Genomic DNA, 13,801 nt, shown 5'->3' with positions numbered 1-13,801 from the left:
GGAAGAGAGGTCACCCCCCCAACAGCCTGCCTGCCTGCTGCATTGGGTGCCTCAGGCGGTGGTGGTGAACTTTCCCGTTTGGGGTTTTATTTATTTGCCATAATTTACAGAAAGGTGACCCTTCTCCAGATTAACTCATCCCGGCACCCAAACTGTCAGCTCTGCTAATTGAGTTGCAGCCCTTTGGGGTTTTCAAGGTTAAGCATAAATTATTTGCAAGTTGTCTGAGTAGCAACTCACGGGAAGGGGGGAGGCAGAGCACGGAGGACGTGGAGAGAGAAATGGCCGCTTTGGAGCATGGGCAGAGTGCCTCTGGGTCTTGGGTGCGAAGGGGAACTGGCTTTGTGTAATGTTGCATCCTTTGGACCAGGAAGGCAGATAGAAGCGATCATTCAAAGCTTGGTGTGTCGGTTGCTGGATTAGGCCCACCTGTGCACCAGCCCCTCAGAGGCCGTCGGACAAAAGATGGCGGCGCTCACGGTCCGAAAGCTCCTTTCAGTCGTTTCCAAAAGAGCAAATAAAGACCCCAGGTGGGCTATGACTCCAACTGTGCCCATCCAGCACAGCCACTGAGGGTGCTGCGGATGAGCTGTGGTGGGAGTTGTAGTCCCAACCCATCTACAAGCCGTCATGTCAGGTGATGGCCACAGTGATGGCTTGGAAGCTGGAGCAACCCTGGTTTTCAAAGTCCCTGTGCTGCTGGCCCCGCCTTCTATCCCCAATTGGAAGGTGCCAAAGGACAGTCCTTGGCCGGCAGGGACAGGTGACTTTTTGGGGTGGGGAGGGTTGTTAAAGTCGCAGAGACCTTGGGCTTATAAATAGCCCCAATTTTCACGGCAGGCTTTCAAAATTAGCAGGCGTTAGAGAAAAGGCTGTGAAAGGGGTACTTATATCCGAAAGGGCGGGGCTGTTCGCATGACTTCCAGCGGGCAGCTATTTTTAAAGGCGCTGCAATGGGTAGAGCAGTCCTGTCCTGTTCTTGGAGCAAGGAGGCGGGACCGGCGGGGCCCGATCCTGCAAGCGGCAGCCCCTTCTCTAGCTGGGTGGGCTCTTCTGGAGACAGGGGAGAAGAGGAGGGTGAGGAGCCAGCTGTCCTCAGCCAGGGACGGAGCCGGCAGATGGGCCAAAGGGCTGAGGTGGCTCTGCGGATCCGGCTGCCAACGGAATCCGGGACGGCTGGGATTTAACTCAAGTGCTGAGGGAGCTAAGTAAGCCGAAACTTTTTTTGCCGGGCTCCATGACATCATGGCAGATTAGCCAATAAGCTGGGGAGATTTGCAGGCGGGTTCAAAATGGGTTGCCCTTCAGGGCTTTGGAGGAAGAGACCAAATACGGTGGAATTTGGCTCCGCTTCGGTAGGTCGATGTTTCTGACAAGAGAGCAGCTTGGAAAGAAAGGAAAGGAAGGAAGGGAGAGAGAGAAAGAGAGAAAGAAAGAAAGAGAGAGAGAGTCTCCGCGCGTGTGTTTTTCCCTCCTGGTTCCCATGCCAGGCGAAGCTCCTGCCACCTGGCCTGGGCAGGAGCCCCTCCCAGAGTGGGAGGCTGCCCCTGAGCGGCTCCTTGGGGGCGGGGGCAGAAGGGGGGCTGTGGATCTGCCTGCAGGATTAACCTCAGGTGCCGGAGGGGGGAGCCAGGGCAGGGAGCTGAGGCCGGAGGACCAGATGGCCAATCCCTCTTAAGACGGGCAGAGCAGTTGATGGAGGCCGGCACACACCTGGGGGGGTGCTTCCAGGAGGCCCTTGGGCAGAGATGGGGGGTCCCAGCTGCAGGAAGCACTGCCCCCCACCCAATCTGGCAGGCAGGGTGGGTGGGTGGGTGGGGGGAGGCCTCCGTCTGCCCCCCCCCTCGAATGAGGAGCTCTTGGGCCTGTTTGGCTCGCCTCCCTTTGCTCCTGCAGACAGTAATAGGCGCAAATTGGCTGCCTAGAGACAGAAGAAAAGTCCCTTTCAGAATAAAAATCGCTCTTTTCAAGGTAGCTTCTTGGAAGATGAAATAGCTGGTGATGAGGAAAAGTGCCTCACACTTCGGGTTCCTTTTCTTCTCCCCCCCCCTTGTTTTTTTAGAGAAAGGCTGGTACAGATTGGGGGGGGGGGAGAATCTAGATTGAGATAATTATGTAGTAACGAACTTTTGTTGTGAAATTAGCATCTTAAGAAAGACGGTGAAAAGGGCTTTTATTCCTGAATGCTTCATTAGTACCAGGAACAGGAGCTTGGCAACTCCAGGCGCCTGTTCAACAGGAGCAGCAGCAGCAGCAGCAGCAGCCGCCGATGGCTGGGGCTCCTCCCTGGCAAGAAGGCCCAGTTGCCCCTGGCCCCGTCCGTGGGGGGTGCAGACTTTGGGGGACCTCTGCTCCCGGGAAGGCAGGGCCGAGGCCTCGAGGAAAGCTGGGGGCGCTGTGAGGACCAGAGCGGATGAGACCCTCTGGGTGGAAAGGGAAAAGTTTTCCGGTGGCAGATTTAGGCAGCTCCTTTCTCCGAGGGTGAGAAGCCCCTCGCTCGGTCTCCGATTTTGGGCCAAAGCAGCTTCTGGAGCTCCAGGAGAGGATCATCGCCCGCACTCCTTCCCTGTGCCAGGATGCCCCTCCTGGGCGAGAGACAGGAAGGAGCCGCTTGCTGGTGCCCCCTTGGCTCATTTAGCAGCGGGGGAGAGAAACTCCTGTCGGTTGTTTTTCTCCGATGGGTCTCTGGTTTTTATTTTCATTTGCAAACCGTTGGGTCTCTGGAGGGACCCCAGTGCCCCTCCCAAGTTGCTCACCTTGGCAGGTGTGGGAGCTCTTGCTGGGCTGCTGTGGAACATGGCCCCTGCCCTAAAATTGTCGCCATTCAGCCCGCGATCACAGGCAAGACTGTGCCGTGTCCTCCTGGCCCCTGGGGGCCCGCTGCCCTTAAGGGAGGCCGATCGTTCAGTCTTTTGAAGGCCTGCGAGCTGGCAAGAGAGCTCTGGGTCCCAGCCTGGCGCTAACAAGCTGGGCCGCTAAGCGCCTGCCTGTGTTTGGCGCTTGGCTCTGCCCTGCTGGCTGGGGAACTCTGGGAGTTGAAGTCCACCCGTGTTAAAGTAAACAAGGGTGTGAAACTCAGGCCTGGGAGCTGGGCAGGGTCGGTGGTCAGTCGAAGCTTTGCTGGAATGACGCTGCGTGCAACTTCCTTCCCTGGCCCTGTGTGATGCTGGGGAGGGGTCCACTCCCCCTCCCCCAATTTCTGGCTGATGGACTGACCCCGTCCCTGTTCTCTGGGATTCCTTGCAGGGTCTTCTGGAGTGATGCCACCAGATTTGTCTCACCCTCTCTTCCGCCATGTTGGCCTGCCTGCAGAGGACCCAGAACCCACCGAGGCAGCCCCTGGGTTGTCCGAATAAGGCCCTGGAGCCACGCAAGGGTGAGTCACTCTGGGCCGGTGGCTGCAGCCAGGAGGGCAAAGGTCCAGCTGTTTGCAGCAGAGGCAGCCCCCACCCTGGTCCCAGGCAGAGAAAGGGGCTCTCGGCATGAGTGCCATGGGGGTGGGGTGGGGGGGTGGGCAGTACCCTGTTGCTGTTCCCCTCCCCTCCCTTCTAATACCCACTCAAGCCCACAAGGCTTTCTGCGGCTGAGATGAGGGGGTGAGTTACCTTGATGTAGGTCCCCACAGGTCACCCGGCCAAGCACCTGTGCGCGGCCTTCTTCCTCTCTAAATCCAAAGCTATGATTAAATGTATATTTAATGAGCCGGACTGACCTCTGTGGCTGCAAAGGCACATTAAGGCTCTCAAGTGATTATTGTGTGTTTTAAACAGGAGGTGTTTTTTCTTCCTTTTGCGGTTGTTCTCCTTTGTGCCAGCGCTTTCTGTCTGCCGGGGCACAGCCTGGGCTGGGCTGTGGGGGCTGCGGGGGCCCCTTTTCCTCCTGCCTCTTAAGAAAGCGGGGAAGAATCCGAAGCGGCTGGAGATCAGGACGGCCTGTTTCTTAAGACCGCTTGGAAACGGCCTTCCATGCCCCCGGCTGGCACTGATCCTCTGCGGTTGGTGCTGGCCCAGCCTTCTCCCCACCTGGCACCCGTCTCTCCTTCCCAGGAGGAGGGTCAGGCTGGGTGTTTCCAACGGAGGCTTTACCGGTTATCCTTCTGCCTGCTTTCATTTGTTTAATGCTGGAGAGGAGGATTTGAATTCAACTGCGTACTTCGCTTGGCCAGGTGGGATTAAACGCACAAGGAATTGGTCTCTCGGGGTGCGACCATCATGGTCGTCATGCCAGAAAACGTTCAGACGTCCAGTTTTATTGAGCCTGAGCTTTAACTGACCTGGGGACAGGCCGAGTTTGTTTGGGCCTCCCTCGGCCTGGGCTGGTTTCCTTAGCAAGAGGGCAGTCGGATCTCTCTCCCCGTCCCCTCGCTTGGCTCCCCGCCCCCCAAATGAAGGGCCAGGGAGCTCCCACCCTGGGCATCTCTGTGCTCCGTCTTCCCCTTAGCTGTTTGTTCTACCCCCAGAGGAGAAGCTGTGCCAAGGGGCACCCAGGGGGCCAGGGAGGGGGGGGAGTTGGTGGGGGTCTTTGCACTGAGGGGGTCTTGGGGGCATTGAGGAAAAAAAAAGGGGGGGTGTCTGTTTTTGTCCTGTCCTTCCAGATTGCTCTCTCAGTAATCAGGAACGAGAGCGCTTCTTAAAACTAGACATGATTTAGAAGCGCCTCTGATTACTTAATTTGCTCCCAAGTATCTCGGTAATTATCTTTATGGGCCTTATTTCATGTCCTTTGGCTTCCTTTCCGTCAGCATGAAATAAGTCGGCCACCCAGCACAGCCTGCCACGGCTGCAGAATCCCATTACGCACCAGGGCCGTTGATTAATTTCGGTATTAATTTTGCATGAAAGGTGTGCCTGCTAATATTTGCCCTCCTGCCTGTGCTGGAGCTACAGAAGAGAGTGACATTTCTCCCAGGGCCCCCCCTCCCGGTGCTCGTCCCCCCCCCGCCCCCCGAGAGCTCCGGACCCCTCCCTTTGCTTTCTGGCACAGAGCAACCAGGCTGGCACGGCTACTTAGCAGGCTGATTCCATGGGCGCTCCTCCCCCACTGCCCGTGCCACGGCTGGCAGAGACAGGGGAGGGGTGCAGAGAAGGGAGGGGGAAGCCAGGCCCACGATGGGCACAGCCCCCTTTCCAGAGCTGCCCAGCCAGAGCCCTGCCAGGCAGCCCTTCTGTCCTGCAAACTGGAGCCCCCCCCAAACCCAGGGAAACCCAGCGGATTTTGAGACCTGACTGCAAAAATGAAGCGAGTTTAAGGAGAAGCAGCGCCAGGAGTGGTGCTGTCGGCTGTGGGGTGACTCAGAACCTCCGTCTTCTGGGCATGCAGATCGGCCTTGGCATTCTGCCCAAGATAGGCCCACCAAGCATCTCGATGTAGGAGAAAGGGAGCTGCCTCTAGACCCTCAAATTCTTATGTAGCCCCCTCCCCAAAGACTGTCATAAAATGTCTGATCGTTCATGAGACGGAAGGGGGGGGGCGGGGATGCTACTAAACGTGTGCCAGGTAAGGAGAACGTTTGCAGCCCAGGCCTGAAAGGAAGGCTCCTGGCTGCTCTCTGGCCTTTTCTCGCAGACCTTCCATTACCCAACTAGGTAACGTCATCAGTGCTAAAAGAGAGTGGAGTTTGCAGCGGGGGTGGGGGGGAGGAGGGGGAAACTGGGTGGTTTTCTGACAGACACTGGTGATGAGGCTGCCTAGTTTGGGTCATGAAATGCCTGCAAGAAAACCGCCCAGCTCAGCGAGCAGCCGGGAGCCCTCCGATCAAGGGTGTCCCTGGCTCCTCTGGCCTTCCAGGGCTTCGGGGTCCTGTGGGGAGAAGGACCCACCGAGGGTCCCTGGGAAGCGGGCAGAGTGGCATAATCCTCCCTTAATTGAATTAGGGCCTGCTGCGGACAAGCCTCTTCTTCACCAAAGCACAACCTCTTCCTTTGTGGGCAGACAAAGGACAATCTGTCCCATTGTGATGCAAACACAGCCCTGTTTCTTCCACTTGTCACAGCCCTGCAAACTAAGCCTTTTACTTTTTAGTGGCTCAGAGCGAAGCAGCCTCCCTGCCTCCTCCTCCCCGGCTGGGTGAACCCACCCAAGCCTCGACTAATCAAACTCAGAAGCCCCTGTGTGGCTGAGCCCCTCCCCTAATAGCCGGGAGGCTCACCCTGAGCTGGCTGGGGCTCTGGGGAGGGGGGAGGCAGGCGCTGGGCACCAGCCGAGGGAGCCAAGCGGTGGAGATGGTGGCCTTAGGCAAAGCACCAGCCTGTCCGCTGGGGCCTGGCTGGGGCCTGGCTGTTGCAATGAACGGGGGGCCTGTGGGCAGGAAGCATTTTGCAGCTGGGAGAGTCCAGGTAGCTGGAAGCAAAGGGTTTCGGAAGGGGGTCCTCGGTCCCCCTTGCAAGGCAGAAAGAGGGGAGCCCGATTCCTAGCGAACCAGAGCCTGCTTTTATTTATGAGTCAGCACAGCTCACGCTGCATGGCGCTTTGGCCACTATTAAGCAGGAAAGCAGCGAGTAAGTCAAATAAACGAATAGTAGTGATAAATATTCCCCGGGGGAGAAAGGGAAGGCTTGGGGAGTGGGCTGGGCTGCAAAGCTCCCTGTGGATGAAGAGTGGAGGGTGGGCTGCCCTTGGGGCTGGGGTGCTTCGGTTCTCGTGCCCAGCCGGCCCCCACCTACGTCCTCCGTGCACGCCCAGGGCCCTTCTGCAGCCTGGCGCCCTCCCCTCCCGCAGAAGCTCCTCCGAAGGGGAGCAAGAGGACTTTCCAGAGGGAAGCTCCACTTTGGAGCACGTGATGGAGAGCCACGTCCACGGCCGGGCCTGAGTCCACGCCGTGTCACTTCCAGGAAGAGGGATGAGCGCCAGGCCACAGGCTGCCTTGTGGGTTGGGGACAATTTCGGGGGCATAAAAAAACTGGCCGGTTGGTTTTTCCTTCGGGGGTCTATTTGCCGGATCCTCCCCTCTTGGAGGGACCTTCTGCCCTTGAAGTCTGCAAAACGGCTGAGCTACACCTTTAAAAAGGAGCTTCGGCTCGTTCCGTAACGCGATTTGTACCTCCATTTCCCCCTGGACTGTCCCAACTTGGTGGATTTGCCGTAGGTGCCACCTGCCCTTCGGCGGCTGAGTGGTGCCAACCTCGGTCTCTTCTCTTGCCAGACTTTTTATAAACTCATGGTGTTAAATTCCGAGCAGCTGACAGCCACATGTTGGTCTAGGCGAGGCGGAGGGTGAGTCATCCGAGTGAAGCCACCCGCCCCCCTCCTGGGCCTTCTAGGAATCCTTTCAGGGTCTTGGGTAGAAATGCAAGCTTGCTTTGCTCGGGCAGCGTGGCGAGGCCTGGCTTTGGCAGAGGCCCCGCTTGGTACTCCGGGATTATTGGAGAACCTGCTAATTCGGGAGCAAAAATCCATATTTAATTGCTTCTCCGAGGAGATTCCTGTCTATTTCAGCTGGTTTTCTCTAAGTTGGTGCAATATGAGTTTGATTTGCACTTTGCCCAGGAGTGAGGGGGGAGGGTCTCCCAGGGAGGGATTCGCAAGGTGGCTTTGCTTTCAAGCAGATTCCCCCCCCTTCCTCTTCTTTGGGGTGGGGGCCAGCTTTGAACCCCCGCAAAGCATCTGCCAAAAAGAGGGTCATTTTTCTCTGATTTTACTCAGCTCAGTTTCCTCGCTTTTGATTTCTGGGCTACGGACAGGATATTTACCTAATTGGAAAAGGTGAAAAAAAAAGACCTGAGGCAGAAGACTTGGCCAGCTCTGTCCTCCTTCGCCCAGGTTGACTTCTCTCACACCTGATGTGCAAAGCACGGCTGATGGACAAGTGTTGCACGCCAGGGCAGAAAGTGAGGGTGTATCTTTTGCAACCACCCAGTGATGGAGCCCTTTGCGCTCCACCCTTTGCGATTGTTAGGCTGCAAAGCTTCTGTGTTCGGAGTGGAAGCACCTCAGGGACCCTGGACCCTCCCTCCAACCCTGACCAATTTCCCAGGGCTGGACCTGAGTCCCCCCCCCCCCCCATCTGTGGGCAATTTGGGTGAGCCGAAAGTCCTGTTTTAGAGCTAATCTCATCAGCCTCCTGATGGCTCCATCTCCACCTCCACCTCCCTCTCCCGGATGTGCTCCCAGCTCTGAATAATATCAAAAGCCACCAGATGATTACCGTGGGCCGTGCATTTTTCCATTTACTGTAATAAAATACTGAAGAAACAAAACAATTTAAAATTCTAATAAAATCCAAAGCCCATCTTCGGCAGCCGGGATGATTCAATTATTTAGCTGTTATTGAATGCAAAGTCAAGGAAATTGAACAGCTTGCAAAGACAGAGAGGGGAAATTTTTGCTCCTGACGGGGATTTGGGGATCTCCCCCCCCCAAAAAAAAAAATACGAAGAGATGAGCTGAGATGGAGACAGGAGGAGCTGATGGTGGAAATGAAACACCTGCCTTCTCCTCTGATATCTTTCCGGGCGGGGGGGGGCGCTTCCTGAAAAAGAAATACAAATTATAAATATATATATTTTGCATTTTCCTTGCTGAAAGCCCCAAAGGAGTCCACAGAAAGCAAAAGCAAATTGCACAACAACATACTTAAGTTGAAACGAGAGAAGATTCAGTAAACAGGCAGTCTGGAGGATTCTGGAGGGCTCCGAGCTCAGTAACTCTGCACTGCAGGTCACTTCAATGTGCTTTTAAAATAGGTATCACTTTAATTAGAATGGATTAAATTGGGTCTTAACTCAAGCTTTTTCTAGGTCAATGAGCTTATGAAATGATTTCTTTTTTCTAAAAAAGAAGTACTTAATCTTTAATGTTGCAGAGACTTCGACCTGTTTCTTCCCCATTCCACACAAGCCTATATACTTGTTAATGAAAGATGTTAAAACATTTTAAATTAAATATGGCGTAGATTGGAGACCAGTCTGAAAGGTTGAGGGTTTTTCTTCTTCTTCTGACGATTCTTCACACCTATTTGGGCCTGGTTGCTTTTCAGGTTCAGCTGCCGAAACGCCCCTGACTGTCTTTCTTGGAAAGGCAGGACAAAACCAGGCCCTTCATCTCTTTCCGCTTTCTCGTGTGCTATCAGCAGGATTGGAAGAGTGTATATTTTTGAAAAACGGAGTCGCTCTGAAAAAAAGAAGAAGCCGGTCGGGGGCCTCTGGACGGAGGCGGCTCTCTGGCCACTAGAAGCCTCCAGACCCAGCCTAGAGGGCAGGTGGGGGGAGGTGGGCTTCAGGAAGAGCCCCCTCCCTCCCTCCCTGTGGCTGCCTTGCGCCCGGCTGGCCCGGCGGAGGGCAAGGAACAGGCCAGCAATGTGGGCCAGTGGCAGAGGGCGGTGGCGCAATGGCGAGGGTGCCGTGAAGGAAGCAATTACAGGCCGTTGGAAAGCAGTAATTACTGGGGGGACGGGGGGGGACATGCTTGCCAGCCGAGCTCCAAAGCGCACCAGGAGCCCCACGGAAATTGGTTCCTCTGTCATTTTCACAGCAGGCGCTCAGCCTCCCCCAAGAGGCGACAGCAGGGGGAATCTGCGGCTTGTGCTCGGCAGGCTTCCTCCTCCTCCTCCTCCTCCTCAGATCTGTGAGGGGTGGGGGGCATTTTCTGCCCCCCCCCGAAGCCAAAGGCTGGGGACCCACTTGCTCTGTGATTTTGGGGGCACAAATGGGGGGCAGAGGGGGAAGGCGAGCAGATGGCAACTGCAGGATGTGCCTGGTGCCACTCTCCATGTAGGCTGCTGTTTCCCTTCTGTGCGGGCAGCCCCTCCCCCGCTAACCCTCATGCCAGGAGCCCCCCTGTCAGCGGCCCCTTAGTGTCACGGTTCCTAGAACAGGGTCCTCACGGCCAGGAGCACCGAAGGGCCCCCTGCCTGCCTGCCCGCCTGCCTGGGAGGAGATTTCAAAAGCCCCCAAGTTGCTCCTTCTGGGTGCTGGCAGCCATCCCCCCTTCCAAGCATTGCCCTTGGCAGCCCCAGGGCACCAGGCCTGGCCTGCAGGCACAGCAGAGGGGGCATCGGCTGTGCATGGCATCCCCTCTGCTTCACTTGCCTGGAGGGGGCAACGGAAGCCGGACTGGGCTTTTACAGAGGGCCCCTTTCCGCCCGAGAAGGGTGGCACACGGGTGCTTCACGCCTCGCCCCTTAATGATGGGTTTCCATTAAAGCAGCCGTCATTGAAAAGCTACGTTGGCCAGGCCTCCCCCATGCCATTAACGTTACGGGCTTTTTACAGGTGTCTGGAATGAGGATTGTTATTAACCAGGCTATTAAAGTCAATTAAAACCTCGTCCTTCGAGCTGCGTTTAATGTAGCCGCTGGCGGAGAAGGGACTGGTTGCTTTCCTGCCACAGCGCAAGCGGGCACTGCCTTGGTGCCCAAAGTGGGTGGACGTGGAGATAGGGGTCCGAGAGTGGGCAAGCGCAGGGGGCCTCCCCACGCCTCTCCTTCCCTCCCCCCCACCATTCCCAGAGCCTTGGAGGGATACACACGATTTTACACAGTTTGGGGTCTTTCAGGGCTTGAATCCTGCCCCTCAGCTGAGACAGTTGGAGAGCTCTGGCCAAGGCTTGTTTCCCTGGACTCTTCGCCAATTCTTTGGGTATTTACTTTTTAGTGGGTTTTTTTCCCTTAATGCTCACAAACTGCCTCCGATCTCTGCTGCCGTTGAAGGAGCAAAGTGGAACCTCGCTCGGTTTTAGAAAGTGGCAGACAGGCTATTCTGGGCTTGCTTTCAAAGGCGAGGGTGGAATTGTCAGGAAGCAGAAATAGGATTTTTCCATCAACACCCGCTTTGACAGACTGGGAGAAGGATTTGGGGGGATTTGTCCGGGCCTGTAATTCTCCCTTATTCTTTGCATTTCTTCCCCTCTTTCTCAGCCAGACCCTCTTTTCCCGCCTCTCTTTTCAGAGGGGGCCTCTTCAAACACCTAATTTATTCAATCTATTAGATAGATTTTGTAGATTTAATCATTTTCACAGTTGGTGGCTCATTGGATACTCAAGATAAACTCCAAATGAAAGCATAATGGAAACAACAAATGAGTTTTCACACCAGAAACTAGCTCAAGAAAGGAGTTTGAGAGAGGCAGACGCCATATAATCTCCCTCCGTTCTCCTCCTCAGAGCCGTCTTCTGCTGACTACAGTAGGTTACCACAGTTAATTTCACCAGTTTTGTTCATCTGTAAAATTGCATAAAAGTGACATTTTTGTGCTCATTATAAGAAGTGCTGATTTATAGCGGGTAAATGGATTTTTTTCTATTTTTTTCCAGCGGAGCTCTCATAGTGCCACAAAGCACCCATGAAATTGCTTGTATAATATGGTTTAAATCCAACCTTTCAGAGCCGCGCTTCCTCCCTCCCACCCCGCACCTTCTCGTGCAGAATTGCTGCCCCCCCTCCTAGAAACAACCTTGGATACCCAAAAAGCTTCCGGGGAGACGATCTTTCAGAACATGGAATCTGTTTGGGAGAATGGAGACAAATTGGCTTCAGACAAAGTGAAGGGGAAAGACAGCGTGTGGGCTGTTTCCAGTGACTCTGGTGCTCAGCAGAGCCTCCCCAAGCAGGGGCAGACTACCGGAGGGGGAAAGAGTGGAGCCGTCCAGCCTTAATGGCTCCGCTTCTAACCTAGGTTTCCTGGAGACGCTGAAGAGATTGATGCAATTTGAGGGGGGGAATTTACTCCTGTGGGGCGCAGTTGGGGCTGCCAGCCGTCCCTCCCGGGAGCGAATTCTGCCAAGACTTCCTTGCGTGCTGAGCGGAGCCAAGGGATCCAGTCCCCGCTTTCTCCCAGAAGGGAAGAAGCTGTTTAAGCTGAATGGGCTGGTTCTGCTTCCCCAGGGTCCTTGGTGGGCAGGAAGCGCTGTCCCTGGATGACCCAGTGAGGACGGAGGAGCCTTTGGCACGCATGGGGGGGAACGGGACTTCAGGGCCCAGAATCCCTCAGCCAGCCACCAAGTCCATCCCTCCTAACCTTGCCAGCCTGAATGGGGCAGGGAGCGCTCTAGTGACCTCTACAGGTGTCCACAGGCATGACAGCATATCACACCTCTTCCTGGTCTCTCCTAGGTGAAGCCATGGCTCCCATCCGTTCCCCGCGATACCCCAGCCCGGCTGAGCTTGACGCTTATGCCCAGAAGGTGGCAAACAACCCGCTCACCATCAAGATCTTCCCCACCAACATCAGGGTCCCCCAGCACAAGCACCTTAACCGGACGGTGAACGGATACGACACGATGGGCCAGCGCTACAGCCCCTACCCTCTGCACGCCAGCAGCTACCAGGGCCTCCTGGCCGTCGTGAGGGCATCTGCCAGCAAAGGGGCCGTGAAGAGTGCCGAGGGCAAGCGGACTAAGATGTCCCCTGCCCACGTGGCCGTGGCCCCCTACTCCCTGGCGAGCACTTTAGCACCTGGGCCATCCTGCGCGGCCCAGCTTGGCTATCCTGGCGGCCAGAAGCAGATGGAGGCGCCCGTCCCTCCCAACGTCACGGTGGCCGGCCGGAGCTTGGTGCTGCCCCAGGCCAACCTGCCCTCCATCCAGAACATCATTTTCCAGATCAATCAGCAGTGCCAGGCCCAGGCTGGGCAGCAGCTGTGCCAGGGGGAGGCGGTGACCAACCCCAGCACGGCCAAGCACGGCACCGCGGGCAGCTTCACCACGATGGCTGCGGTGGGGGCGGCAGTGGCCTACGCGGGTGCTGTGTTGCCGGATTGTCGGAAGGGCGCCGAACTGGTGACCGGCTCCAACCCGGGCAGTGGCCTGGCGGGACCCAAGCCGGGCCTTTACCCAGACAGCATGGATTACCTGCTGTGGCAGCAGAAGCAGCAGCCGCTGCGGATGTATAGTGCGGACAGCAAGTCGCCCGAGGTGTGTGCTGGGGTCTTGCGTGCCTACCCGGTGAGCGGGGCGGCTGCTGCCGCGGACAAAGTGAGCTCTTCGCCCTTGAACTGCGTGGGCGTGCATGGGAATTTCTCGGTGGGGCAGTACTTCGCCCCCACCTGGAACAGCGTCTTGGTGACGCCCAACAGCAGCGACTGCTACCACCCCCAGGAGCTGCCCACCGGGCCCCGGACCTGCCCCCCTCGGAGGGTCTGCCGAGCAAGGCCGCCTGCAACACCTCCCTCCTCAGCAGCAGCCTGCAGTCCCTGGAGTACCTGATCAACGACATCCACCCGCCCTGCATCAAGGAGCAGATGCTGGGGCGGGGCTACGAGACGGTCTCCGTGCCCCGCCTCCTGGACCACCAGCACGCCCACATCCGCCTGCCCGTCTACAGATAAGGGCAGAGGCGCCCCCAGGCCGGCTGACCAGGCCCAGCGTGGTCTGTGCCGTTCAGGAAGGGGTCAGGCGGCTGAGAGTGGGAACAGGGAGATTTTGCTGCTATTCCGGGGGTGCCCCGGGGGAACGGGTGTGTGCCTGCCTGTGGGCATTGCCAGGCGGACTGCCTGGGAAGGGCCCCCCCACCCTCTTTCACCGGGGGGGGGTCTTTTGAAATGCATTGTGATGGGGGAGGGGCAAGGAAGGGCGCAGACTGCCCCGGCCCCTCCCGTTAATCCAGGAGGCTTAGCGATTCTGCCCGCTTTCTAGATGAAGTCTGTAACTTGCACTGTTTCGATTTAAAGCTAATAATAATTGGGGTCCGGGGTGAAGGTCTGGGGGTGTCTAGAGGAGGAGAAAAAACACTTGAAAACTTGAAGTGACTTTTTTTAGTTTGAACCTGCTGTACCGTTTTTGGCTGCTATAAGATGGATTTTCCCACCCCTCCATCACATCAGCATAACCCCAGGAGATTTCTGAATTAAAACATTATTATTATTATTA

General features: G+C 56.4%; 1 protein-coding gene across 1 annotated transcript; it reads left to right on the top strand.

Moving 5' to 3' along the window:
* Positions 1–2,408: 2,408 nt before the first annotated feature.
* Positions 2,409–13,801, top strand: FAM222A (family with sequence similarity 222 member A). Its single transcript, XM_026719302.2, is given in 4 exon segments — positions 2,409–2,589; positions 3,247–3,376; positions 12,048–13,049; positions 13,052–13,801. Coding segments are annotated over 3 exon segments (1,293 nt in total). The 5' UTR covers positions 2,409–2,589; positions 3,247–3,294; the 3' UTR covers positions 13,261–13,801.

This window comes from Pseudonaja textilis, chromosome 15 (assembly GCF_049901715.1).
Source record: "Pseudonaja textilis isolate UNSWEBS1 chromosome 15, rPseTex1.2, whole genome shotgun sequence".
NCBI lineage: Eukaryota > Metazoa > Chordata > Lepidosauria > Squamata > Elapidae > Pseudonaja > Pseudonaja textilis.
This window is presented reverse-complemented; position numbering and strand designations above follow the sequence as displayed.